Source organism: Triplophysa rosa, linkage group LG5, assembly GCF_024868665.1.
Source record: "Triplophysa rosa linkage group LG5, Trosa_1v2, whole genome shotgun sequence".
In the NCBI taxonomy this organism is placed as follows: domain Eukaryota; kingdom Metazoa; phylum Chordata; class Actinopteri; order Cypriniformes; family Nemacheilidae; genus Triplophysa; species Triplophysa rosa.
The window spans coordinates 22,053,340-22,081,317 of NC_079894.1; the positions used below are offsets into that span (position 1 = coordinate 22,053,340).

General features: G+C 40.5%; 1 protein-coding gene and 2 long non-coding RNA genes across 3 annotated transcripts; 1 reads left to right on the plus strand and 2 right to left on the minus strand.

The window, feature by feature from the left end:
- The first annotated feature begins 688 nt into the window (after positions 1-688).
- fndc7rs1 (fibronectin type III domain containing 7, related sequence 1) lies at positions 689-27,961 on the plus strand. Its single transcript, XM_057333818.1, has 39 exons — positions 689-785; positions 888-906; positions 1,002-1,265; positions 1,633-1,896; positions 1,987-2,256; positions 3,038-3,295; positions 5,582-5,851; positions 6,559-6,819; positions 7,036-7,296; positions 8,158-8,418; positions 8,501-8,773; positions 9,733-9,993; positions 10,121-10,384; positions 10,600-10,866; positions 11,531-11,797; positions 11,904-12,164; positions 12,838-13,098; positions 13,214-13,474; positions 13,615-13,881; positions 15,005-15,253; positions 15,796-16,056; positions 17,488-17,748; positions 17,836-18,096; positions 18,231-18,488; positions 18,901-19,161; positions 19,451-19,711; positions 19,862-20,122; positions 21,828-22,088; positions 22,279-22,536; positions 22,805-23,074; positions 23,233-23,493; positions 25,065-25,325; positions 25,470-25,733; positions 25,904-26,164; positions 26,268-26,528; positions 26,606-26,896; positions 26,977-27,204; positions 27,373-27,420; positions 27,515-27,961. Exons 1-38 carry the CDS (start codon positions 732-734, stop codon positions 27,396-27,398), a joined length of 9,279 nt encoding a protein of 3,092 aa, XP_057189801.1. The 5' UTR covers positions 689-731; the 3' UTR covers positions 27,399-27,420; positions 27,515-27,961.
- Positions 8,656-11,585, minus strand: LOC130554293 (uncharacterized). Its single transcript, XR_008962968.1, has 3 exons — positions 11,503-11,585; positions 9,306-9,380; positions 8,656-8,755 (listed from the first exon to the last, which is right to left on the minus strand). It is a non-coding gene; the product is annotated as an uncharacterized LOC130554293 (long non-coding RNA).
- On the minus strand, positions 11,693-12,952 carry LOC130554292 (uncharacterized). The gene is made up of 3 exons (XR_008962967.1): positions 12,850-12,952; positions 12,621-12,769; positions 11,693-11,781 (listed from the first exon to the last, which is right to left on the minus strand). It is a non-coding gene; the product is annotated as an uncharacterized LOC130554292 (long non-coding RNA).
- Positions 27,962-27,978: the final 17 nt, after the last annotated feature.

Below are 27,978 nucleotides of genomic sequence, written 5' to 3' on the forward strand. Positions count from 1 at the left end.
TACACCTACTTTGTAAAGACCACATATTTCCTGAAAATGCATTATTTCAGACATGCTTTTAGAGATCACCATGGTGTTTGATTCGATTCCATCAATTGTCTGAACAGATTCGAGTCTAATTTAGTAAATCACATTTTCATACAAAACACTACTGTAGAGAAGATTCAAAACAACACAAAAATCTCCATTTCAACTGAGAAAACGATAAAACCAGGATTAAGTTGAAATCATAGGGCACATTTCTGGTTTGATATTCAGAAATCCAATCTTTCTTTCACAGTTACACCAGAATGCTTGAGGCAAGCTATAGTTTTGGTAGAAGGACGGGAATATTACTCTTTCCATTATACGAATCCTGTTTTCTTGAAACCTAATGACTTCAGCATCCTATCCGATATCAGTTCCCACTCTAAATAAGATAACACAGTAGTATGCGCAGCATTTAGATGCATAATGTTTTTATGTTAAATTCGTAAAATAAAAGGCTGATTTGAAGTTTTACAATTTGTAGTCTTCATGAAACACATCTTATGAAATTCCCCCACTCCCCCCAGCCCACACAGAAGTACTTATGATGTCTTATGTCCAGAGGCATTCACCTGTCCTCATTTCGGATGCACTGATTGGTTCTCACACAGCAGGTATACATGCATCAATGCATCGAGGATTCCAGATTCCCCTCAGTATTGGTGTATGTACATCTTATGTGCACCCTGACCGTCTAATTAAGGATGCGTGTTTTAGGGACACTGTGGTTCTTCGTAACACTGGTTTCGCTCGCACAGGTAACATTTCATTAAAGATTTAATTCATTTTCTTTTTTAATTCATTATCGTAGATTTTTTTCTCTGCTTTATTGAACTGTAACTCTTCTACTTTGTTTTAAGATAAAGGACGCTACTGGAGGTAAGTATTAATAAGTACATTGCGTATAATATATGTATGTACAGTATGTATGTAAATATAAATAAAGGTGACGTATGAGCATTTTTTGTGTATAGCGGATTGTAACATCACATCGATAACGTCGACGGCCGCATCGTCTCTGCTTGTAAAATGGAACAGTTTTCCTTCAGCTACAAGCTATCTGCTGGACGTCAGGGTTGTGAATTCAACCACAATTGCACCAGTCTTGGTTCAGCTCGCTTCATCCTATACCGAGAAACTGGTGCAAGGCTTAAGACCGGGACACAATCACATAGTGACTTTAAAAGTGTTCCAGTTTTACTATGTGATGTGCATCAATTCACTGACAGCATTCACCGGTAAGTCTTTGTGAGTCAGGCACGTTTTAGGTCAGCTTTGTTGCACGTATTTATGTGTGATTCTTCAATCCTGATTCTATCAATTTTAATGTTACATCTATGTTTCAACATTTATGACATGATGTCATGTGTTAGGAAAAACAAACAATGAAAGTTTAAACCACTAAACATCCAACAACACTCTAAAAAATGCTGGTTTGTTTCAACCCAAGGTTGGGTCAAATATGGACATTTTCCAGGTTCACTGAAACCAGTTGGGTTTGTCCCAATTTTAACCAATTCCAGTTTGAAACAACTTGGCATCAATAATCCAGTCATTTATGTCAATAATTGTGCGGTTTTGTTTTTCCATTGACATTTTTTACAGTTCCCACCACCTCGCAAATCACATTTTCTAAAGCGATTTCGAGCACCTCGATCAGATTTGAATGGTCCAGTGCTTTTGGATCTGATAAATACATACTGGGAGTGGACAAATCACTTTCTCCGACTACACATCATGAAGAGATATTCACCACATTAAGCGGTCAAGTGAACAACCTCCAGCCATCCACAGCATACAATTGCTACATCTACTCCTCTAACTCTGCTGGTCTGGGTGCTAAGAGCCTTGTTAAAACCATTAGAACTTGTAAGTCTGCTTGTTTTTTTACAGTTGACTTCATGTTTTTGTGTTGTTACAATGCTTAAAAGCTTAACGTTTAACTTCCTTGTTCTGCAGTGGTGCAGCCACCAGCAGGAGTGACTGTGGTGAAAGTGAGCCAGAAAATAGCTCGTGTTTCATGGAATAGCGTTCCTACTGTCCTGATCTATCAGGTGACAGCATCAGCCAATAACAAGCCATCGATCCCTCCTGTTAGTTGGAATGCCACTACTCTCGCTTTGGAAATCCCAAATCTTGTGCCATGTACAACATACACAATAGGGGTTTCATCCATCAGCATGTTCCTGGAACCAGGAGAACCCTCAAACGTCAACTACACAACTCCTAGTAAGTCGAAACCACGTCAAGCAGACCTTTTCAGTAACAAACATCCAGCCGAGGAAAAATTATATGACCATTTCAAAATTATTTTCAGTTTTTCTAAATTGACTATTTAGTTAGTCAATTAGTTAGTATAGGTATGTATTTAGGTAAAATGATCATTTTTGTTTCATTCTGTAAACTACTAAGAACATTTCTGCCAAATTTCAAATAAAAATATTGTTTCTATTTGCTTTTATTTGCCAACAATGAAAACTGGAGAAACAGGTCAAAATAAAAGAAAATATGTTTTCAGACCTCAAATACTGCAAAGAAAACAAGTTCATATTCACTTTAAAGCAATACAACAGTAATGTTTTTACATGTATTAATTGAAAAAAAAATTTTTCTATTGTGATAACCACAGTTTTCATGTGTATTGTCATGCTGTCAGTCTTTCGCATTGCTGTTGGATGACTTTATGTCACTCCTGAGGTTTGATTGTGTTGAAATACTACAGACACCGGACTGGAAGGGCCACAACACATCTAGAAAAATTCGGACTGGTCTGTGACTGACCGATTCTTTCGAAATCAGTATTTACAGTTTTCAGAAACAACAACCAAAATAACTACATTTTATAAACACCAGTTTGGGCTAAGCTGGAAAACTAAACCAGCTTCACGAAAAAGCTATTGTGGTTGACCAGGTGATGCTGGCCCACAAATCAGACCATCATCGTGCAGCAGGTCTGCTTATTTGTACTAAACCAACAGGAGATTAATACATCATTTCTTTTTGCTTTCAGACATTTTACCGGTTACCGAAATCTCAGCAGAGTACAACTGCATCGGTGCATCGGCATCGGTCACTTGGGGCGAGGTATTTGGTGCCACATCGTACCGCGCAGTAGTCAAGGATGTTCAAGGCACGACACACAACTGCACATCCACGAGCAGCTCTTGCCAGATTTCCACGCTGTCCTGCGGTAAAAGCTACACTGTGCAAGTTATAGCCGTGGCTGACTGTGAAAGCATCTCAAACGCCAGCTACGTCTTTGAGACAGGTAAAGATACCTTCACATTGACATAAGTGAGCTGAGCCTTTACCAGATCCGAGGGGAAACACCCGGGAAGTACTACCGTACAGATTAAATGAGCCCCATAGACTACTGATTTTCTGGAAAGCTGTGTGGTGTCAGGTAGCAGAAGTGTTCTAGTTTCGGTTGGATCTGTTTTAGCCCTTAAGTCAGTAAACCTAGCTGTCTTTTTCCATCCTTCTCCCGTCTTTCTCGCTTTTTATAATAGCTTGCTTTTTTAACGTTGCTCCATTTGAAACATTTAACAGGTGCTGTCAAGCGCAAAAAAAGCACCATTAAAGAGATCACCCAGAATTGACAAATATCTCATCATTCATATGTCCATTCTGTAAACCTGTATGATGAGATATTTGTCAATTCTTTAAACCTGTATGACTTTCTTTCTTCTGCAGAACACAAAAGAAGATATTTTGAAGAATGTTAGAAACCAAACAACATTGTCCCCCATTGACCTCCACTGTATGGGCACAAAACCACTGAGACATTTCTCAAAATATGTTTTTTTTGTGTTCCACAGAAGGAAGAGTCATATCGCTGCTGTGCTTCTGAAACCTTGTATCTCCATATTTCGTGTTTTGTTTTTGTTGCCATAAATCATTATTATTAGTCACCAGTGTTGGGCAAGTTACTTTGAAAAAGTAATTAAATACTAGTTACTAATTACATATTCAATAGTGTAATTAGATTACTGTACAACTTGTTCTCTCCAAAAAGTATTTAATTACTTATTACTAATTACTTTCTATATCCTACATCAACCTTGATTAGTTAAGTGATTCAAGGATAGACATGAAACGACTCTTAATTCATTCAAATAAATAATATAAAACTACACAAAGTACTATTATTAACTGACTAAATTATTACAAATGTGAGAAAGATACTTTAATGCATGCAAGTTAGACTTTTAATTTTACTGTCAATTCCATTATTGTATACATTACACAGTATTTAGTTCAATTACATCAAAAGTAACTAATTAAATTACAGAAAAAATAAGAGTAATCCCTTACTTTACTTTTTAAGGGAAACGTAATTAAATTACAGTAACTAATTACATAGTAACTAGTTACACCCAACACTGTTAAGGGCGTTTTCACACCTAGTCCGTTTGAGCTCTCCAAACACTCTCGGAGCACTTCCGCGTGTATATGTGAACAATCCAAGTGATCTCAGAGCCCCCTAAAAGGCCCCAAAAGCGAACCGTACTCAGTACGGTTCGATTGCGGGTCCGTTTATGGTTCGCTTTATTCCTGACATGTGAAAGCAGTAAGGTCCCGGTTCAGTTCGCTTTGGTTTGGTTTCGCGTTTTGACATTTGCACCTGGTTGCTTGCCATACCTGCAGTTGTTGATAGTGCAGGACATTTTTTTCCCCCTGCTATCCTTTTCCTCCTCATTTTTCTCAGATGCTTCCTTTTAGTTCTGCCTTTTCTCAGTCCTTCTCTGTCATTTGTCATTTTATTTCAAATGTTCCATAGCCATGTGATGACAAGATGTAAAGAGGCCATCTTGAATACCCCAAATCCACTGCTGCACGACAATCTGGGGAGTTCTCATGAAGATGTGAACAGGAAAGGGTCTGAGATCCCTTTAATTCCAAAGAGGACCAAAAAAAGGACTGAGTTCTCATTTGAGTCCACTATGTTGTGAACACCAAAAGGACTGAGATCACATTCGGCTAGTTATATTCTGGATCACTTTAAGTGAACTGGGTTTGGTTCTTTTAAAACGAACTATATGTGAAAACACCCTAGTCACCTATTATGATTGTCACTGGGTTTTGCAAATTTCTAACCAATAAAAAGTATTGAAAAGTGCTTTGACAACACAGTACGCAATCATTGAAAAAGTTTTTTCCATTTCCTTGGATATTTACACAAGGTTTCAAAAAGACAGCGACGAAATACAAGTTTTGAATGATATGAATGGTGAACTATCCAACATATCAAAACCTAAGCCAATGTTCACTGAATATCCAATCTTCTAAAATACGAAGACGCATTACTTGTAAGTGATGTCATACGCTTGTCGTCTTCAGAAGACTTGGAATGTAACACATTAGACTACTGTAATCAAACTTATGTTGTTTTGTCCACGTTTTGAAGCCAAACAGCTATTACTAAAATCTGAGCTGTCAATTCATAGACAAATGTATTTACGGTTCTTTAAAAAATAGCAAACAAGAAAGACATTTGTGACAGGAATTATTACAAAGTTGTCTTTCTTTCTGTCTTTTATCTTTCTTCACACAGCACCCTGCCCACCTGCAAACCCAGATGCATACCGCGAGTGCTCCAGTAACGTCATCCTGTACTCCTGGGCTGCCACCAACAACACGGCTTACTACAAGGCCATTGCTCAGGCCTCGGACGGGGAGATACGAGAGTGCCTCACCGTGGACACCTCCTGTTACTTCACCAACATGATGTGTGGCAAAAACTACACCTTTACAGTCAGCTCCTTCTACTCTGGAGAACTCAGCTGTAACAGTGGAAACACAACCCCTTTGACGGTTGTCACAGGTGAGCTCTATCAACACACACAAAAGATTATCAACACATACAAAGATTAAACAAACCGTCTACAGACATGTATGTGATTCTTAAATGTAATCTCTATTTCTAATGTACTGTAGTGTCCCTATACTTCAGTTAATAAAGCGTTGCATTAACAGCACCAAGGTCATAGGTTTGAATCCCAGTGAGCACGCATACTGTGCTGATAAAATCAGTCGCTCTGAATAAAATGCATGCTAAAGGTGCAGTTTGTAAAAAAAGACAACAACAATGCCGTAGCTTGATGACGCTGTGAAGGAGCGTGGAATGACGGGATCTGTTGTCTTTAACTTCACCGCTGACGGCCATCAATCAGACGGGAATGAGAAATAATGTTAGTGGATGAGGTAAAGTTTTATAAATGTTGCGTATAATTGTGGTCCATAAATAAGTGACTGCTCGAAAACAAGCTAGTGGCTTGCTAGACGCTAAACACGACTTCCGCATTTGTCCACGTCACTGTTGTCATGCGGTTTCTACGTCAGTAGAATGTCAGATAGACATTCGGTTTAGAATGGTGATTTTCTCACGATTTACAAGAAGTTGGAAACATTTGAGATATTGTAAGCTGAAAAAATATATAACACTGGCCTTGTGGTTTTTGGATATTTTACTGCAAGATTGTTACAAACTGCACCTTTAATGTAAATTTTGGTCTCCTATGTTTCCCGTAGCTCCATGTCTGCCTCATAATGTGTACTCAACTGCGGACTGTAGCATTGGCACTGCCAGTGCTAGTTGGGATCAGGTGGAAGGTGCCCAGTCCTACGTGGTGGAGGCCCGCGGTAACCGCAGAGATTTCTACAACTGTACATCTCAGGGCAACAACTGCATGCTAACAGGTCTGGAATGTGGAGAGAGCTTGAGCGTGTGGATTATTGCCAAAAATGAATTCTGTACTACTGATCCAGTGCTTGGGGAGGTGGCTGAGACAGGTGAGCGTATACGTGCCACTTATGACTATTGAGTTTTAACTAACGTCTTCAGTACTACTTATTTTTGTACATACCCTGGAGTACCATGTAAATATTATAGTTTATAGTAATCACACAGTACCATGGTATATATGAAAGTACCATACTGTTACCACAGTATTTGTTATAAGGGTTCTGTGGTATTTCTCACTGTCACATTATGGTGTCTCTCTCCAGTTCCATGCCCACCTCAGAACGTGTCCGCTGTGGAAACCTGTACTTCAACCTCCGCCACTCTTTCTTGGATCATCAGCAACGGCGCTGTCTTCTATTTAGGTGTGGCCACACACTCTAATGGTACAGTCCACACCTGCGTTTCCATGGCAACAGAGTGTGAGTTCCAGGACCTGAGATGTGGGGAGACCTACGATGCCTATGTCTTGGCAACAAACATGCAATGCAACAGCTCGAACAGTGAACATGTCACCCTGAGGACGGGTAGGTGCACAAATGACACTTTGGTGCAGACTCACAAATGAATCAGCATTAAAACTATATAAAGTCACCTAAAGTACAAAAGTACCCAAGGTGCTCAAAATGTGTGGGCAAAAATGATCCCATTTAAAAAGAACATTAGATTATATTATAATATGAAATATTATATATAAAAGATATTATCATACATTTACTTGTTTCTTTATTCTAGGGCAAATTCAAAAATACATGTCCAATCACAGTACACCACTCAGAAATGAATAAATTCTGAATAATTCTTTGCATGTTTATATGTAAATGTTTTGCATAGAAACATAAAAGCTTATTTTTAGAACTTATTTTTTTGTCTAAAAGTACAAAAATGTTGTCAAATGAAATACTACAGAGATATATAAATACAGTATTACATTTAAATATTTAGATTTATAATGATAAAATTATACAAATGTTTAATCATATACAAAAAATAATCATCATAAGATTTCATAATTACATGCATAATAATGTATCACAATACATGCATTTTTTATGCTTAATCTTATCTATAAACATTTTTTATTTTACAATTATTGTTTTTTTAATTCAAACTTGTATGTTTGTTTTTTACTCTTACAACAGATGTTATGAAGCAAAATATAATTTATTTTCCAAAATCATAATTCATGATATTACAAGATTTTTTTTAAATAAAATATTTATTTATTAAATACATTTTAAAGTGGTCTTTAATGTAAACATTTTCTAGATTTTGTGAGAGTCACCTTATAGTACACCTTATAGTTCGAAAAAAAAATCGACCACCGCCTAATACAAAACGTCTTTGACTCTTTATATAACATAATAATCAATCACTCACCATTGCAGCTCCATGTGCCCCGGTCGGCGTTGGCATAGTAAGAGCCTGTGGAGTGAATCAGGCAACAGTGAGCTGGCAGACCCTTCAGGCTGGTGGTCAGTACACAGCAGTGATGGAAAATACAAACAGCCCCTCACTGAACTGCAGCACGAGTGGCAACACCTGCAACTTTCCAAACCTGCCCTGTGGACTGATCTACAACGTCAGCGTCACGTATCATGACGGTCACTGCAGTAGCCTGCCATCCACAGTCAATCAGATACGATCAGGTATGTGAGCGCACACACATTTTTTAATAAAACACACTACAATTTCTAAAAAACTATGAGTTTCTGCTTTGTGTGTCTTCAGCACCTTGTGACCCTCAAAACATCACATCTGTGCTTCAGTGTGATACTAACGTGGCTACGGTGACATGGAACGCCAGTGTAGGAGCAAACGGGTACACAGCGATGGCTTACGCAGCCGGGCAGCAGCAAACTGTGGCTTCCTGTAGCACAAATGGAACTTCCTGTCAGCTGACATCTCTGCCATGTGGAATGCGACTGAATGTGACTGTCCAAGCCCAGGATCCTACCTGCAACAGCAGCGCTCCAACTACTGCTGCTGCAATAATAACAACAGGTGTGAGGTTGCATGTTAACAAAAACACGTTTATTCAAGTGTGCTATCAGTATACTTTAATCTTAAAAAAAAAAAGAAAGTATACTTTCAGTATAACTTTTATGTACTTTACTATTACACTTAAAAAAATTACACTTAAGCATACTTGACTTATAATGAAAGAAAAGTCTAAGTATACAGTATTTGGCTGATACTTGAATTCAGTCTTTTGATAGAGGTATACTTAAAATCTAATGAAGTATTCCAAGTATACTTGGCTTGTAGTTTACTGTTGACTATTTTGATAGAGGAGCCGTATAAACACTTTATATCGTTTTAAAAAAATGTTTAGAACGCAGTATAATGTTAAGCACACTTAAAAGAAAATTACTTGTAGTTTAGTATACTTCCAAGTGTACTTCTATCAACTAAAAAATGTGCTACAAGTATTGAACTTGGAAACTATCGATACAGTCAGTACTATAAGTTCACTTGTATAGTTGCAGCACAAATGAAAATTGTAGTTGCACTTCAAGTATACATAAAAGAATACCTTAGTACAGTTGTTCTCAAACTGGGGGCCGTGGCTCCCTAAGGGGCCCCAAGATGGATCCAGGGGGGCCACCATCTGTGGCATTTTATGAAATACAGAAATGTATCATAAATTTTATGCGATCAAACATCAGAAAAATAAGACCACCAACCAAAAGAATTGATGTTCCAGCATTGTATAACTGAATGGTTTTGGTTTAATTAAAATTCTTAGTTTAAGATTATAAGACTTTATTTGGGGGGCCGCAAAGCGATGCACAATACAAAAGGGGCCTTACAATGAAAAAGTTTGAGAACCACTGCCTTAGTAGACTAAAAAGTGAGCCGATTTAGTGTTAAATATAGCACACATACAAGCGACCTACTCCATTTTAATTCATATATTTTAATGTACAAACATTTCAAAGCAACTTTTTATTTTTATCTAGCTCCCTGTGCTCCCACCAACGTCACCGCAAGTCTAAACTGTACCTCTAAAATTGCTTCCATCTCCTGGAATGGAGCTCTTGCGGTCACTGGGTATCTGGTAAAGGCTGAGGGCAGCAATGGGCACACATCCTCGTGCAATACCACAGATACACGCTGTGACATTACAGACCTGAGCTGTGGGCAGGAATACTCCCTCACTGTCGTGGGAAAGAATGGTGACTGTATGAGCCAGGCTAGCCAGCCAGTTATTCTCATTTCAGGTATCTGAACTCATTTTGGTCATTTGTTTCATAAGCAACCATATGCATATGCTACTATAGGAATTTTACTAGCATATGAACAGTTCCTTTCTTCATGTAGAAATGAATTAAACTTGTCATGTCACAGCACCGTGTCAAAACACTGGGATTCAAGCGATGCTGGACTGCCATACAAACACAGCACTCATTTCCTGGACACCAGGAAACGGGACGTTGGGTTTCAATGCGATGCTGCATTCCACCGAGGATTCCCATCAGCACAGCTGCACAACTAACAGCTCGTCCTGCAATGTCACCTCGTTGCACTGCGGTGAACGCTACAACGTCAGCGTCACGGGATACGGCCAGAGCTGCTCCACCTCCTCTACAACCCTCCTCACTGTAGATACAGGTATAACATCAATTCATGACGCAAACATGCACTTCAAAAATGCACACAGACTCTGGACAACAAGGTTGTATCGTTGTTTTCTCAAACACAGATCAACTGACTTTACTGTATTGAAAAGACACTTAAGGCCCCTAAAACCGCCATACTGGCAGAACACTTTCGAAAACTATCTAGGCACCTGCTATAAACCTCTATACAAATCTTTTCTGTTTCAGCTCCGTGCGTCCCCACTCAGGTCAACGTGTCACTGTCCTGTCAGTCTGACACAGCAACTATTTCCTGGACCGCCTCTAGTGGCCTTGTTTCATATTATTATGTGGCGACAGCGGAAGGCGCTAACGGACAAACGTTAACGTGCAACTCCAGCAGCAGTTCCTGTAACATCAGCGGCCTGTTGTGTGGGCGGACCTACAATGTGTCAGTCACAGCCGCGAGTGCCAACTGCACTGGGGAGCGCAGCGCAATATATCGCGTCAATACGGGTGAGTATTTTAAGTCAGTATAAAATCTGTAAACTAGCTTTAAAATGGTCATCATGAGAAATTTGAACTGTATTTTTATACATTTCAAATATATATTTTATAGTATACTCCACAATCAATTATTGATTGAAGGGCTGGTAGTCTGAATGGTGCTTAAAATATGAAATAGTTGTTTAAATTCTATCAACTAAAAGGTTGACTGCAAAAAAGTTTTAGTAAAAATAACCAAAAAACATTAAAGGGACAGTTCACCCAAACATTAAAGTTCTGTCATTCTTTACTCACCCTCAAGTTGTTCCAAATCTATACAGTATAAATTTCTTTGTTCTGATAAACACAGAGAAAGATATTTGGAAGAATGCTTGTAACCAAACAGTTCTTGGCCACCACTGACAACCATAGTAGAAACAATTTCTTGAAACATTTCTTTGTTCTGTTGAACACAAACATTCAGTTTTTAATCTGATATGTGGCAGCCAACTAAACATCAGTGTCACTGCTACCCGAAATAACTGTACTAGCACACCCAGCACAGTGTACTTCTTTAGAACAGGTTTGGACACCTTACATACTTTTCAATACTTCGTCGTGCTTTTCACGGATGTATAATCATGGAAGTTAAAAAATCATACTTACAATACTTGTCTCTTCTCACCCCTCTCAGCACCGTGTGCGCCGGTTCTGAACGATGTGATTCTGAACTGTACTTCGCGTTCTGCTGCGGTGATGTGGTCCAGTTCAGGGATGAGTGCAGATATGTTCTCGGTCAGCGCAGTGGATGCTCAGGGTGGACAGCTGGGCTGTAGTGCCACAAATGGCAGCTCCTGTGTGGTGGCCGGACTGCAGTGCAGTCAGACATACACATTTTGTGTGAATGTGACACAAGGCCAATGCACCAGCGCTGTTAGCAACACACTGCAGAGACAGACAGGTAACAAATTACGAAAAATCTCTAAAGCTTTTTAAAGAACACTTCTAAACACTCCTCAAACAAATCTGCCACTTTCACATAAATTACATATTTTTCTGCTCTTTAGGCCCTTGCCCTCCTCAGAATATCCAGTCTGTTATAAACTGTGGCAACAACACAGCTAGCGTGTCCTGGTCCCGTAGCAATGGATCGATTTCCTCCGTCGCGACCTTGGAATGTTCTAATGGCCAGACATATATCTGCAGGACCACAGCGACAGGATGTGACATCACTAACATGCCCTGCGGACAGACCTGTACTGTGAAGGTAGTGGCGGAGGGAACTTCCTGCAACAGCTCTATTGGCATTGGACCAAATATCACAACAAGTAAGAAATAAGAGACTGTTAAATCATGTATTAACTCTTTCCACAGCAATGACGAGTTATCACGTCAATTAAGAGACAACGCTTCCCTTGCCAATTTTATGGCAATCCGTATTTATGCTTTATGCAGTAGGTGGCACTGTTACCCAACTTCTACAACAGTACAGCATATATGGATCCAAAAGCAGTAAATCCTCCATGTATGTTTGTATCATCGTTCTGAATCTAAAATATGCTGGTGAGGAAAGAAGTAATGGTGGTTAAGGGTAAATTACAATTATTTTTGACCTAATTTACTTTCTGTTTTCTGGTCTCATTTTGCATATTTAATCAGTGTACAGCATTCTAAAGAATAAAGCTCTGAAGTGGGGTTTCAGCAATAATAACATTTTACGATAAACAGCAATAGATTTCAAAACAAGCATTATCATTATGATACTTTGAGAAGGTAAACTTGACCTTTCATCTTCACATCTCAATCACAATGCGTCCTGAAATACACTGGTGGAGTTTGAGGAGAGGAGTGGTCCTTCACAACTGCATTTTAATATGCAAGCCCACTTTTCCAAATCCAGAACTCCCATCCGCACTATTCCTCATGGAATATCCTGTTGCACACAGATGTAAAACGTGACATTAATAGACAGCCCATTCTGATTTGTATCATTTTTTTCAGCTCCTTGTGTACCACAAAATCTGTCTGCCAGTGTGAGCTGTAGCAGTAACACAGCAACAGTCTCTTGGGGGAGTAGCCAGGGGGCGGTGCTTTACTCAGTGACAGCCAGTAGTGTTAATGGCCTCTCAGCAAACTGCACCTCAGGCTCCACCTCCTGTGTCCTTTCACCTTTGACCTGTGGAGAGAGATACACGGTTACAGTGAGGGCAGTGGGCACCAACTGCAGCAGTGAAGTCAGCGCACCTGTACAGATCCAAGCAGGTAACACAATACATAACTAATAAACACCTCAAACAGTTTCATATTTTACTGTCAAACTAGCAAATTGAAACAGTGAAACATTTAAAAGTAATAAAACGTCTCTTGTCTCTTCTAGTGCCTTGTACCCCACAGAATGTCTTGTCCACTGTGAATTGTATGTTGAATGCACTAGTAGTGTCGTGGACACCTAGTGCGGGTGGTCAGTACTACACAGCCACTCTGCAGGACAGCAATGGGCTCTCCACCAGCTGTCAGTCTTCAGGCTCACAGTGTAATGTTACAGGACTCAGGTGTGGACAGCAGTACTCCGTCAATATGACAGCATCAGATAATCTGTGCACTAGTCCTCCGAGCCCGACTGTCAATACTCAGTCAGGTACATTAACACATACACAAGCATTTATACACTAATCCGATTCTGTACATTTTGTTCTTGTATGGAAATGCATAAAAACAGAGCATTACGCTACAATGTAATGTTCTGATTCTTAGCATCTTTACTCCTTTCACCCACAGTTCCTTGTGCAGCTAGCTCTATCAGGGCTACACTGGACTGTGTGCTCGGGACGGCCACAGTGTCGTGGCAGTACGGGGCAGGTGCACACGGCTATGTTGTATCTGCCCTGGGATCCGTGGGTCACGGGGCTACCTGTACTTCCAACAGTTCCATCACAAACTGTGAACTGAGCCCTCTACAGTGCGGTGACGGGTATGGGGTGACCGTACAGACTCTAGGAAACCCATGCAATGTCAGCGCACAGATGAATGGCTCTCTGATCACAGGTGAGGCTCAGCAAATCTGTATTTGGACATGAGCATAATGAACTTAAAGCAACACTATACAACTTTTGCTCACGGGTTCCCCCGTGTGGTTGATAAGCACAATTGTCTGTTACCAGTGTTGTAAATCATTTCGCTGTATAAGCTTCCCTGTGGAAACCATGTGGCACTCTGGATTGGGCGGGGCTGTGTGTACCGACCCGAACACAGAACGTACATTATTTTAAAGCCCCACTGCAATGCCTTGGAACGTGCAGCATTATTTGATGTGTTGACGTAATTTCAATTGAAAAATGCAGAGAGCGCGAGACATATTGAGTTTGTCTTCTCCTTTACTCATCAAGGCTGTGATGTCCGATCTCTTCCATAGAGCCTTAACATACAACATTCTGTGTAGACTTGAAAGGAGTCAGATACGTTTTGTTTTCTCAGCGGATTTGCGTGTATGATCGCGCAAATGATCAGCTCTGTGCTATCCTGTCTCTGAACCGGAGGACACTCACGTGACACTTACACGAAATTTAGACTTTAATGTTAATGGTTACACTGTCTGGATCATCCCCTCTCCCATCTATTGCACTATGTGTGATTCACCATGTAGGACATAATAAATGTGCGAACAAGTGGCTGATTTGAGGCGCCGCTTCCGCAGCTCTCATAGTGACGGGGGCGGGACTCTTCAGATTCTAAAGCGAATTTGATTGGACGAGAACTTTGACGAGAGGCTGAAGTGTAGCGTGATGTCATGGAATTTCTAGATTTTTTTGAGCGCACGTGCCAGATTGTGTGCTATGAATGCTCATATTCATATTTTCTAATTGGGAATTTTGTCAGCGCGTAGAAGCATATATATGTTTATTGACATCCTTAAGCCTAACTTATTTTTAATAAAAGGAAAAAACTTTCATTTTGATTTCACTGGGTCTTTAAGGTTGAAAAACTACAAAGTGTTGCTTTAAGGGTGGCAGTAACTTAAAGATGCTGTATGAAATTTCTAAGGCAGTGAATTTAATTCCACAAATCCAAAAAGCACATTTGATTTCAACGTCCCATATATGTTAACGTGATGTGATATAAAATGAGAAATTATTTTCTACTTAACCATTCTAAACGCATCACCATGCAGGTCCGTGTGCATCTCAACATCTAACCGTGCAGTATAGTCCCTCCATCGCTCAGCTCTTCTGGAACTCCACCAGAACCACCAACTTCACAGCAGTGGCTGTGACGGAGCAGGGTCTGACAGCAAGCTGTAACACCTCTAGCACGACCTGTGCCCTCTCAGGACTAGAGTGCGGTCAGATTTACAACATAACACTGACCACTCACAGCAGTGTATGTGACAGCACGGCAGACTTTGACCCCATCAAAACAGGTCAGTCATGTGACCAAACTATTGATAACATACCTGAGCTATTCCCCACATTTTATTTTTTATGTAATGACCATTATGTAATTTTATCAACTTACTTTGAAGGCATAGTTCACACTCACCCTCGTGTAGTTCCAAACCAGCATGTTTGTCTTCTGTTACACCAAAATATATGTTTTTCAGAATGTTCGGTATATCTCCTAAAAACGAAATGCATATCATAAGCAAAAATCTCACTTGCGCTTGTAAATATTGAAAATGACATTCGTCCTATTTTTGTCTTGTTTTTTAATAAAAATATTTGAAACTTCTTAAATTACGATACATTTACATAACAAGAAAAGTAAGATATTTAGTCTTGTTTCATGAAAGAAAATATAAGAACTAGGTAAGTTTATGTTCCAAACAAAATTGTAAATTAAATCTACAGTAAGTTACTGGCAAATCTGCTGCAAAACTACAGCAAAGTTTTACAGTGCATGTGTGGAATAGAAAGTATATAATTCAATGAATGAATGAATTTGTTTTTTCTAATGTCATTCTAGAACCGTGTCCTCCTCAGAATGTTAGAGCTAATGTAAACTGCCCTACACTAAATGCTACGGTCACCTGGGAGCCCAGCCGGTTTGCTGTGGGATATGCTGCGTTCCTGGAAGGTCAAAATGGTCATTCCACTTCCTGTCGGACGAATCAGACATACTGCAGCATACCTGGTCTCACCTGTGGAACGGTTTACTATGTCAAAGTCCTTGCCATCGGTGAGGTGTTCAACAGCTCTGACAGCATTGGGGTCAACATGACATCAGGTCAGTAAGGCAAAAAAAAGTTACTGCACACAAAATGTAAAATTTACCCTATTTACTTTCATGCAGTGCAGCACATTTCTTTTCTTACTGTTCAAAATTCATTGGTGCACAAACTTCACTTTTATCAAAATATAATAGCTTAAAATAGTAAAATTAGTTTAAATCACAAGATTGCAAAAGTAAAAAAAGGTCGCCTTTTTTGTCACAAAGAGAACATCTTTCCAAGAAAAAAATTGAGTTTTCTTTTATCATGCAACAAAAATGTTTTCAAATACACAGATGGCCAACACTACTACATAGGCTATGGGTTTATGGGTTAACGTTAATAATGCCAGATACAGTATAAAACAGCACAGTATCAATGTAATATACGTACATCAATGGTCAAGTCTTTTTAGTCTTTTTTTTTCAGTCTTTTATACTTTTTCTACATTTCAGAATAATAGGAGGCTCATCAAAACTATGGAATAACACAAATATAACTGCAAGGATTGTATTTTACCTAAACAAAAATGTAATCACCCTTTGCCTAGAATTGTAAAAATTTTCATATTGATGCTTTATAAACAGTAGGCTACTGAAGGAAGTCTATTCTGGGCTCTTATTGGCCGTATATTAGTTTTTTCTGTCCAAGTTATTTTAAAAACACAAAAAACTAGTGTTGTAATGAAAAAAACGATTATTTACGCCACGTTCACATTATAAGTGACTTTGTCACTGCAAGTCGCCAGGGGTTTGCAGTTAGGTCTCTAAGTGGGCATTCACACCCTTATAGAAAAGACATGTGAACAGACGTGAAATGTGTGTTTTAGGAACACTTTTGTGTGAATCCCATGTAAATTGGCATGTGAAAACCATGGGATCACATGTAAAAACCCATGGGATCGCAAGTGCAAAATGTGGTGAAATGTCTCTACATGTGATCATGTTTTTCACATGCCAATTTACATGGGATTCACACAAAAGTGTTCCAAAAACACACATTTCACGTGTGTTATTTGTACATGCAAAAGACATGTGATCACATGTGTCTTTTCTATAAGGGCACTACAGGCGACACTCACTACAGGAGCTGAGAGGAGAAGAATCACGTTAGCTCCCATCTTCTCTCCTATTGGCTTTCGCTCCCAAAAGTCTCTCCTCATTTGCTTGACACGCCCCATCCGGTTGCCTACTGCTTGTGTTGCCGGAAGTCACCTGCTCTCCATTGAAATGAATGGGATCATGTCGCTTTGTCGCTTGTAATGTGAACAGGGCATAAGACACGAAAAAATATGTTTGTCCACAAAACTATAACATTTCAGCATTTGCCATCAGTTCAAAAGGTCAAAAACAACAAAAGGCCAAAAACAGTTCAGTCAAGTGACCTTAAACTTTTAACCAGAAGTGTCTGGATAATATTTTTTAATATGTTCTGTCATTGTTTTTTAGCACCCTGTGTACCCACCAATATGTCAGCCATAGTGGACTGTGCCTCAGATTCAGCGCTCGTGTCCTGGAGCGCCAGTGTGGGAGCAGAAAATTACTCTGTGACGGCTTTAGGGTCAGGAGGTCAAGAGGTCTCATGCTCCACCCAACAGAACCACTGTAACATCTCCTCCCTGTACTGCGGACAGCTCTATGAACTCACCCTCACCGCAACCAACCAACATTGTGAAATCACCACCACCACCAACGTTACTTTCCAGTCCAGTAAGTATGCAAAGCATCATGGGGAAAATGGGTTAAAGCTCACTGATTAATCCAGAGCAGTTCTAACACAATTTCTGTGACCCGCAGAACCCTGTGCACCGTCACGGGCAATAGTTGATAAAGCCTGTGGAAACGACACAGTCTTGCTGTCCTGGGAGGAAAGTGACGGAGTGGATTACTACTCCGCCCGAGCTCTCAGTCAAGGAGGACAAGAGAAGCTTTGCAACTCAACTTCCTCCGTTTGTTATTTCTCTAATCTGCTCTGTGGGGAGACATACGCCTTCACTGTCACCGCCTACAGTGGCCGCTGCCAAAGCAACACCAGTGTACCTGAATATCTCACTACAGGTAGTGCACTTGCACTATCCAGTGTCTTTCACCAGAAAGCCACACTCTCTCCCATTTCCAGTGTTTTTTACATTGCGAGCTATTAAAATTATTACAAAAATAACGTTTTAAGTAATAATGCTAATTTGTTCCAGATCCTTGCAGACCAGAAAACGTGACAGCTCATGTGTCATGTGACAGCAACACAGTAAGGCTGGACTGGTCAAATGCCAGAGGCGTGTCGCTGTACAATGTGATGGCTACAGGGAGTCTGGGATATAGCAATGCCTTTAATACCTCCACTAATAATCTGTCTGTGTCACTGCCCTGTGGACAAAGTTACAGTGTGACTGTTCAGGGCCAAAGCCAAGACTGTGACAGTCCACTGAGCGCCCCTGCGCTTTTCATACTCGGTATGTCTATATATAATACGATCTATCTATACGATAATGTACATCCAGGCAATATGTCACTTCCTGTTATGCTCCTCTGACACCATCCTGTTGTTCAAAACCTGTATATGACCTCTTTCTTCTGTAGAACTGAAAAGAAGATATTTAAAAAAACGTCTGATTGGTTTTGCGTCAATACAATAGAAGTCAATGGGGGACTAAAGTTGTTTGGCTCCCGACGTTTTTCAAAATGCCTTCTTTTGCGTTCTGCTGGGGAAAAGATGTCATACAGGTTCGGAATGACACGTGGGGAATTTTCATTTTTGGGCGAACTATCCCTTTAAAAGCATGCAGAAATAAAATGTAGCATTCTAGGTTGATCGTCTCCAGTTGAAAGTGACGTGACTATACTTTGTACCGTGTTTTCATGCAGCCCCCTGTGCACCCCTTGACCTTGTGACATATGTGGAGTGTACGGACCAGACTGGTGCGGTCAGCTGGGGCTCAAGCGATGGGGCAAACATGTACACAGCCACAGCAACAGGTCAGGACGGGCACACACACCTGTGCGTCACTAACGGAACCAGCTGCACCTGGGAGGACTTGCACTGCGGCGAAACCTATAACGTCACAGTTACCGCCAATGACAGCCGCTGCACGAGCCCTCGTAGCAACGCCACATATATACACACGGGTAAGAAAATCTCTCGCAGTTTCCCTCTCTAGTTTACATGGGCTTGTTTACTGCCTCTCTGTATTAGTAAAACGAATATTATAAATGAGAAATATTTTGATCAAATTTCTGTTCTGTAAAATCGTTGGTCCATTGTGTAAATAACGCTTTACTCTATTTGAGTGATATATTAGTGATGTTCACTGTGGTTGTTAATACACAATATAAACTAAACATAGATCAGAACATCTTAAAAACACTTTTTTATCACAGTTTTTAATGTCTGGGTTTATGTTCTCTGCTTCCACAGCCCCATGTGTTCCTCAAGCTGTGATGCCCACGCTGGATTGTGGTACAGGGGTGGCCACTCTGAACTGGGCTTCCAGCGCCGGAGCTGAGACATATAACGTGTCGGCAGATAACGGAGCAGGACACACACTGCAATTCAGTACCAATGTTACCAACGGCTTCCTGTCAAATCTACTCTGTGGCCAAACGTATCTTATCACCGTTCGCGCCCTCAACAGGCAATGCAGCAGTGCACCGAGTTCACCTGCTAACATGTGGTCAGGTAATACAACGGCACTAAAGAACTGATGTCTTGGCTGAAGCATGAAACAAAATCGTATCTTTAAGAATGACCAAAATTACCTAGATGATATGTTTACATTGTTGTAATATCTGCTTGTAATCTCTCTCTCTCTCTCTCTCTCTCTCTCAGTGCCATGTGTTCCTCAGAGCGTGGTGTCTGCACTGGATTGTCTATCTAACTCTGCACTCGTGCAGTGGATCATCAGCCAGGGGGCGGAGTCTTACCTGGTGGTTGCTGCGGGAACCGACGGTCATAGAGCTAAGTGCAACGCAACTGCTCCGCAGTGCAACCTGCAAGAGCTACACTGCAGCACCTCGTACAACATCAGCGTCATCGCTGTAAAGCAGCAATGCAACACTTCCATGAGTTCAACTGTACAGACTAAAACTGGTACAGTCAGCAATACTATAGTCCTCTTATCTGTCTTTCTCTCTAGTTTATTTAAAATACGCTAAAATGACTCTACGTTTTGTAACAACTGAAAAGTCACTCCGAAGTGAGTTTTTGAGAAATACATAACAAAAGAGATCAAGTTCAGGAGGTAAACCAATGAGATGAAATACTAGCCTACTGCAGACACTATGGCTTCCCAGGTAGACTTTGTTTTTTAATTATTATTTTACATCTATATACGGTTTCAGTGGCAAAAACAAACAAAGGTTGTGTGACCCAAACTTAACTTCCGGTAAGATTTTGAGCTGTTGAGTAGTTTTTTATTTAATTTAATACAAGTAATATACTAATTAATGGTAAAATATTAATAATCATATAAATTAAACATAACATGCATACCGGAAATGAACTTCGGGCCAGCCGTGTACATATGAAACCGTAACCGTTAATAAGTCTAGTTAAATATTATTATTTGTTTTAATGTTTGTGTGATTTTACCAATCCTGAGACAGAGGGTGCTTTCTGGACCAGCGTTATTTACGTTTTGCAAAATGGTCTATGCCGAATGAAAATAGTATAAAACAGAACCCTTATTATAAAACTGTATAAAACTAAATAAAATACTGAAAATAGTATAAAACAGAATCCTTATTATAAAACTGTATAAAACAAAATAAAATACTGAAATAGTATAAAAAACAGCGGGCAATGACGATTGTTTCAAACTGTATTATGTCGTAGGTAATCTGAATAGCAAACATTTGCTTACTGAGTCATCTCTGAAGTCCTTACTGAAAATGTCTGCTATTCTAAATACACCCTATATATATATAATATTTATCCAAAAATGAAAATTCTGTCACTTTTTACTCACCCTTATGCCATTCCAAAACTGGATGATTGTCTTTCATCCGTAGACCACAAAAGCAGATGTACTTTTTCCTGCAGGATTCGTTGAACAGCGAGTGGGACCTGTCAAATACCAAAATAAACATTTCAATGTTAAATGCAACATAAAATGAATCCCACAATTCTGTGGTCATCATTCAACTCAACTCAACTCAACTTTATTTATATAGCGCTTTTACAATTTTCATTGTTACAAAGCAGCTGTACAGGAGACACATTGACTACAAGCAAAACAATCAAAGTTGTACCTGCAAAAACAAGAAAAGGTTGAAAACACAGAAGACAGACACACCCACACACAAAACACTCCACACACACAACACGCACCAACACACACAGACACAGAGACACACGCACACACACACACACACACACACAACACACACACACACACACGTACGTACACGGACAAGTACGCACACACGCTCAGTGAGAGCACACATTTAGGATAAAGGAGAGAGAAGCACAGGTCAAATATAACAGACTATAAATTCCTATATGCAATATTAATTAAGTAAAACTTTAAGATTCTAAAGCAGCCCCCCCGGTCAGGCAGATAGTGCAAAAACAGTATGCAAACGGTGGCGAGGAACCCAAAACTCTAATCGAGAAAAAAAACCTCAGGATTCACTCAAAGAACAAAGCGACAACCCTGCCAAACATCTGTAGTGGACTGCAGAGAAATTAACATTATACGTGACGGGATAATGGGATGACAGATTTTTCATTTTTGCATAAACCATTTGCACAAACTCGAAACGTTTGCTCATATATGTTCGTTGTATGTCTGCAGCACCGTGTGTACCTGCTCACGTGCAGGGCAGTGTGGACTGCGCATCTGGAAATGTGTCTATGTCCTGGAATCAAAGCGTGGGAGCTGTTTCCTACTCAGCTGTTGCTCAGGGTAATGCTGGCTATGCCTCAGTGTGTAACAGCACTGGAACAACATGTGCTTTCTCAGACCTGCTCTGTGGGATGAACTACAGTCTAGCCGTCAGTGCGTCTGACGGGACCTGCGTTACCGCACCAAGTCAACCGGTCGTCCTGAGTACAGGTACCTACAAAACCAAACACATAGCTTCAACACACTACCTCAATAAATATAAATAATACAATAAATATATAAATAGACTACCACTCACAAGGCTGTCGGAAGCATTTGCGACTGTTTTGATTTGTTTAACATTGGTCACCTGCGTTGACAATTGGCAATTATTGGAATTCTTCATGTTGTTTCATTTCAGTACCGTGTAAGGCACAGAATGCTAGCGTCCAGATGAGCTGTAGCACAAACACTGCCGTTGTAACCTGGGAGCCTAGCGATCGAGTCACAAGTCACATAGTCAGAGCCATTGGCTCTGATGGACATCGCATCAACTGCACCAGTTCCAACGACAGCTGCATATTAACCAGCATGCACTGCGGTCAGAACTACAATGTGACCGTCGCCGCTCTGGACGGGGCTTGTGACAGCAGCAACACATTCCTTGTTCTGCAATCAGGTGAGGCCACTGCGCCTTTTGTTTACCTGAACACAAAAGGAATGCTTTTGATAAAAAGTGGCATTTTTCATACTATTTTGTAGTAGGAAGTTGGAACGCAGCATATATTTTATATTTCACAAGTATACCATTATTTAAAGGCATACAGAATACATGCTCACTAAATGAAATGTTTCACTCAGTAGCCGTGAACAAGTAAGCGTTTACCCCAAACATAAACACTACCAGGTGGTGTTATCCAAATAAACTACTTTCTGCTCTTTCTCAGCTCCATGTGCACCTAGCAACATACTTACATCTTTGCTTTGCACAACTCAAAATTACGGACTTGTGTCCGTGTCCTGGGGGCAAGCAAACGGGGCGCAATCTTACGTGGCAGAGGCCATTTCTGCTGACGGTCATTCCTCCTCTTGTAACTCCAGCACCACCTCCTGTGATCTGCAAGGATTGCATTGTGGTCAGATTTACAATGTTTCTGTCTACTCACTGGCCAATGGCTGTCAGAGCGTGAAGAGCGCCATGTCACAAGTGCAGACAGGTATGATTGAGGGTTTTACTTGATCAGTGAAACGGTGCACCTTTTTGGGTTAAACGCACCTGTCAAATGCATACATGTGAAATGAAACACATCTGAGAAAATCTGAAATCAACATTTTATTTTTGCAAGTATTATAGTTCCTCTCCTTTCTTTCTCAGCTCCATGCCCCCCTCAAAACGTATCCGCCCAAGTGCAGTGCGCACTGGGGTCCGTGCAGGTGAGCTGGAGTCCAGTGGTGAATGCCGAACAGTTCCGAGTGGTCCTGGCGGCCCACAGCACTGGTGTGATTTCTTCATGCAACAGCACAGGCACGCAGTGTTCCATCAACAATCTGCCCTGCAATGAAAGATTTAACCTCAGTGTGGTGGCAGTGAGGGGCAGCTGTCAGAGTCAACCCAGCAGCAGCCTTATCGCCTCAGGTAGGGTGCTCGCTACTAGAGATGTAGGAACAAAAGGCTTTTTTGTCAGAATAATTGGATAATTGTTCCATCAATTTATTAGAGTGATCAAATAAAACCACTATGATTTTTCCCAAAATGTTTTATTTTCGTAATGAACCATAATACAGAATACTTGTATAAGGACCAAGTAATTAGTTACTGTAATTTAATTACATTCCCCTTGAAAAAGTAAAGTAAGGGATTACTCTTATTTTTTCTGTAATTTAATTCCAGTTACTTCTGATGTAATTAAACAAAATACTTTGTGTAATATATGTGTGTGCAATAGTGGAATTGACATCAAAATTCAGTCTAACTTTAAAATCCGTGCTTTAATGTATAATTCTCATATTTGTAATACTTTGGTCAGTTAATGAGAGTACTTTATGTAGTTTAATATTATTTGATTGAATGAATTAAAAGAGCCGTTTCATGTCTATCCTTAAATCACTTAACTAATCAAGGTTGATGTAGGATATAGAAAGTAATTAGTAATAAGTAATTAAATACTTTTTGGAGAGAGTAATTTGTACAGTAATCTAATTACACTATTGAATATGTAATTAGTAACTAGTAATTAATTACTTTTTCAAAGTAACTTGCCCAACATTGATAAGGACACAATGGTCACGGTCATTTTCTAGACTACAGGTCAGCAGTCCTGTAAATGGTTCGCGCCGAACCTCTCTAAACATGGTCTGAATCGGTTACACTTATGTTTCCATGTGAGCCTGGTACGACACGGTACGATTACAAACTGTTCTCGGCTCGGAATTTTTGGCACGGTTTTCTAACTCGTGCTAATAGAATGCGTGCAGAGACGTCATAGCTCAGTCTCTTGTGTTACCAAGGCAGTGCGTGATGTGTTTACATTCTAAAGGTCTTTGCACATACAGTCCGAAATTTTCGTATGCGTTTTTTCGTATTTGGCGCTCATTTGTATGGTGTCTCTGAATTGTCAAAACGCCTCTTAAAATGATTGCTACGGATGCGAAAAACGCAGAAAATCGAACCCAGTCCGATTTTTTTATGACGGACGAAAATATCGGAGGCAGTGTGTAAATGTGATTGACACAACGTGAGGTCGTATTTATTTTTTAACGTCTGCAAATTTCGGACTCAATGTGCGATGGCCTTAAAGATTAATAGCCTAGCGGTTGCAAATGAAACCATTTGGCATTTGGCGTGATGGTGGAAAAGCGCTCTTTGCCTGAAAACAGTAGACTTCAAAAAAGTTCAGAAAAATTGTGCTAATTGTAAAATATTGCAAGAAAATGTTAGAAACCTAAATCTGCTGTAGTCTACAGGTAAAAGATTTGGGTTTGTATTTAGCTTAGGCTCACAGTGCAAGTCATCCGAAGATCCAAAACTGTGTGACTTTCTCTGAGACTGACATTTCCTGAAACAATTGTGCGTTGAAGCTCAGTCCCCCATTCACTATCCCTGCATAAACATAATGAAAGCAAATGGACACTGCAGCTGTCAATATAGAACATTATTTTTGTCTTTTGAGTTGAACGAGTTTTTAATTCGTTTCTGATTTCCCATAGCTCCGTGCGCTCCTCAAGGGGTTAACGGTACCATAGACTGTATCACGAACTCCGCATGGGTATCATGGAATGTGAACAATGGTGCGGAGTCGTACACTGTGCTAGCTGTAGGGGACGATGGTCACACTTCCAACTGCTCCACCACAAACACCACCTGTAGTGTATCTGACCTAGGCTGCGGAAAGAGCTACAACTTCACCGTCACTGCATCCAACACTGCCTGCCAGAGCATTCCCAGCAGCAGTTTCCATCTGGAGACGGGTAAGCACACCACCTTGGATATAGGAAGCTAGTACTAGGAAGTTACATGCATATTAATGCATAACAAAATCTACAAAAATAGTTAAATCTTGTCAAATGCGAATGTGTGGCTTACTGTACATATGCATCTCTCTCCATCTGTAGCACCTTGCGCTTTGTCATCCATCGTGGCAGTGGCTGAGTGCCACAGTAGCGTGATCCAAGTACAGTGGCAAAGAGCACAGATAGGAAGTTCTCTCTACATTGCAACAGGAGAGGGCCAGGACCGTTCCCTCCTTACCTGCAATAGCTCCGCCTCTTCCTGTAACCTTACAAATGTGCAATGCGGTATGGAGTACACCATCATTGTAGCTGCATCCTCCAACCGCTGCAGCAACCTCCGCAGCTCACCCTACAAGATAAGCACAGGTAAAGCACCAGTGACATCACAAGACCAGTAAGCAGCCATCCCTAAGCACCATAGCAACACCCTGGCAACCGACCATTGTCCAAAAACCCAACATTGTGCGACAACTACAGTCTATAGATTAATAAATAGTATTTGTAACGATTGTTTTGATTTCTTTGATTCTCCACAGCCCCCTGTCAGCCCACAGCTGTAGAAGCCCATACAGAATGTCATACAAACGATGTGTTCGTGTCATGGCAGCCTTCTTACGTGGCAAGGGAGTATGCACTTACTGTGGTCGGCAGAAGTGGAGATAGATTGATGCACCGCACCACGAACAGTAACTTCACACTGACCGATCTACGCTGCGGCAACACCTATTATCTCTCCGTGTCAGCAAGTCATGCGAACTGCACCAGCGTGCCCAGTCCAAACATCACCTTTAACACCAGTAAGAGGATAGAAAACCACATTCTATTTCTCCTGTTAGCGAGAGCATGTCTTTTTAGGTTGTGTATTGCAACTTCTTATATTACGATGTGTTTATTTCGCAGTGCCATGTAAGCCTGCCAACCTGACTTTAGGGGTGCATTGTGGGAACAGCAGTGCCTCGCTGTCGTGGACAGGGAGTGTAGGAGCAGTGTCCTACGTGGGACTTGCTCAGTCCGACAATGGGACGACAATTTACTGTCACAGCACGAACACATCTTGCAGTCTGCAGGGCTTAGTGTGTGGCACGGTGTACAACTTCACGGTCCAGGCTTCGGATGGCATTTGCAACAGTTCATACAGTGACAGTTTAATTGGAGGAGCAGGTATAACAAAAAATGTTAGCATCATAATCATCTACAGTTATGCATGTAATACGAATTACTTTGTTTTTGTTTCTTAGCTCCCTGTCCTCCAGCTGGGTTGAGCGCTGTTCCTCGTCAGATAGCGAATGTAACTCAGATCTTAAGGGCGTCCTGGTTTGCTGGGAACTGTCCTAATTCTGAATACCTCCTGCAAGTCAATGGTGGCATTTTGGGCAACGCCCAGGCGCTATTTGAAGTCGCTTCCTATTGGACGAGCCGCACATTCTTTGAGATTCCCCTCCCATGTGGCTCCTCCTACAACGCAACCATCAGGGCAAGGAACTTTGCAGGCTCCAGCGTCGAGTCCACCGCTGTCTCTGGAACCACAGGTGAGTTATGTTTACAGCTACACTTTAATGGACAAATGTTTAAGACCCCAGTCATAACAATGTCGGTCTCTTTCCCCCAGTGCCTTGTGCCCCTGCAAACGTGACATACTCTGCAGCGACGACAGTGGCCTGGAATGCATCCATATATGCTACAAACTACACTGTCTATGGGGTCACCTTCTCTGGCAGGACAAGGCTCTGCATGACCTCACAGCTCCTTTGCTCTGTCGGCAACATCAGCAGTGGTTACATCGTCGTAACTGCAAGCAACTCTGCTGGAGAGAGTGAATACTCGTTGCCTGTTTTGGGTGAGTAGTTAAATTTAGAGAACAAAACTCATTTGAATGGTAGCCTTTGTAGTGATTTTTATTGCAAACATAAGATCGGTTATATTCAGATGAGTTGTGGTTGTCATTCATTGCACATCTTGCTTTAGTGAAATTTTGTGACTTTTGACCTTGTCTACCCTGTTGCAGTTACAGCAGGTCTCGGGAGGAGGTGAGACTCATCATAAAATGAGACGGGTAAGGTGATGCTCATCCCAAACAGGAAATATAAAATGATTAATAGATTTAGAAAATACATTTTAATAGTAAATCCATTCTTTTTTTCACACAGGCCTGCCTAAAACGGAGTGCATGTTCATAAATCATTGCAACCAACCTCTTGCCTCTAAAGAATTCCTGCAAGAATTAGTGTAATGCTGTACTTCTGCATGTATAATGTATTGTGGTTCAAGGTTCACTTTATATGATTTTAAAGTTAAGGGTAGAACAGCTTCAAGGGAATAAGCACTATAACACTATAGCTTTAAAAATATATTTTTTTGGCTGAAGGATTTACTTTTGTGTACTTTAGATGCAATGCCAAATATTTAAAAACAATTATACATTCCTGTTTTTTGTACATGAGCAGATTTATATTAAATATCAAGAGCATTTCTGCATGTGATTTGTGTTATAAATTATGCATAAAAATGTAAAGCACATGTAAAATAAATCACCATACACAAAAATCAGCTGCATTTCCAATAAAATTAACCAAGGTACGTTTTCATTGACATTGAATGGCTTGGCACCAAA

Bases quoted from the DNA above. Each gene is read 5' to 3' on its own strand.
- fndc7rs1 (XM_057333818.1), top strand. From the start codon at position 732: ATGCGTGTTTTAGGGACACTGTGGTTCTTCGTAACACTGGTTTCGCTC. The intron at 1,897-1,986 runs GTAAGTCTGCTT...CTTGTTCTGCAG, and splicing joins TGTTAAAACCATTAGAACTT to TGGTGCAGCCACCAGCAGGA. The intron at 2,257-3,037 runs GTAAGTCGAAAC...TTTTGCTTTCAG, and splicing joins CGTCAACTACACAACTCCTA to ACATTTTACCGGTTACCGAA.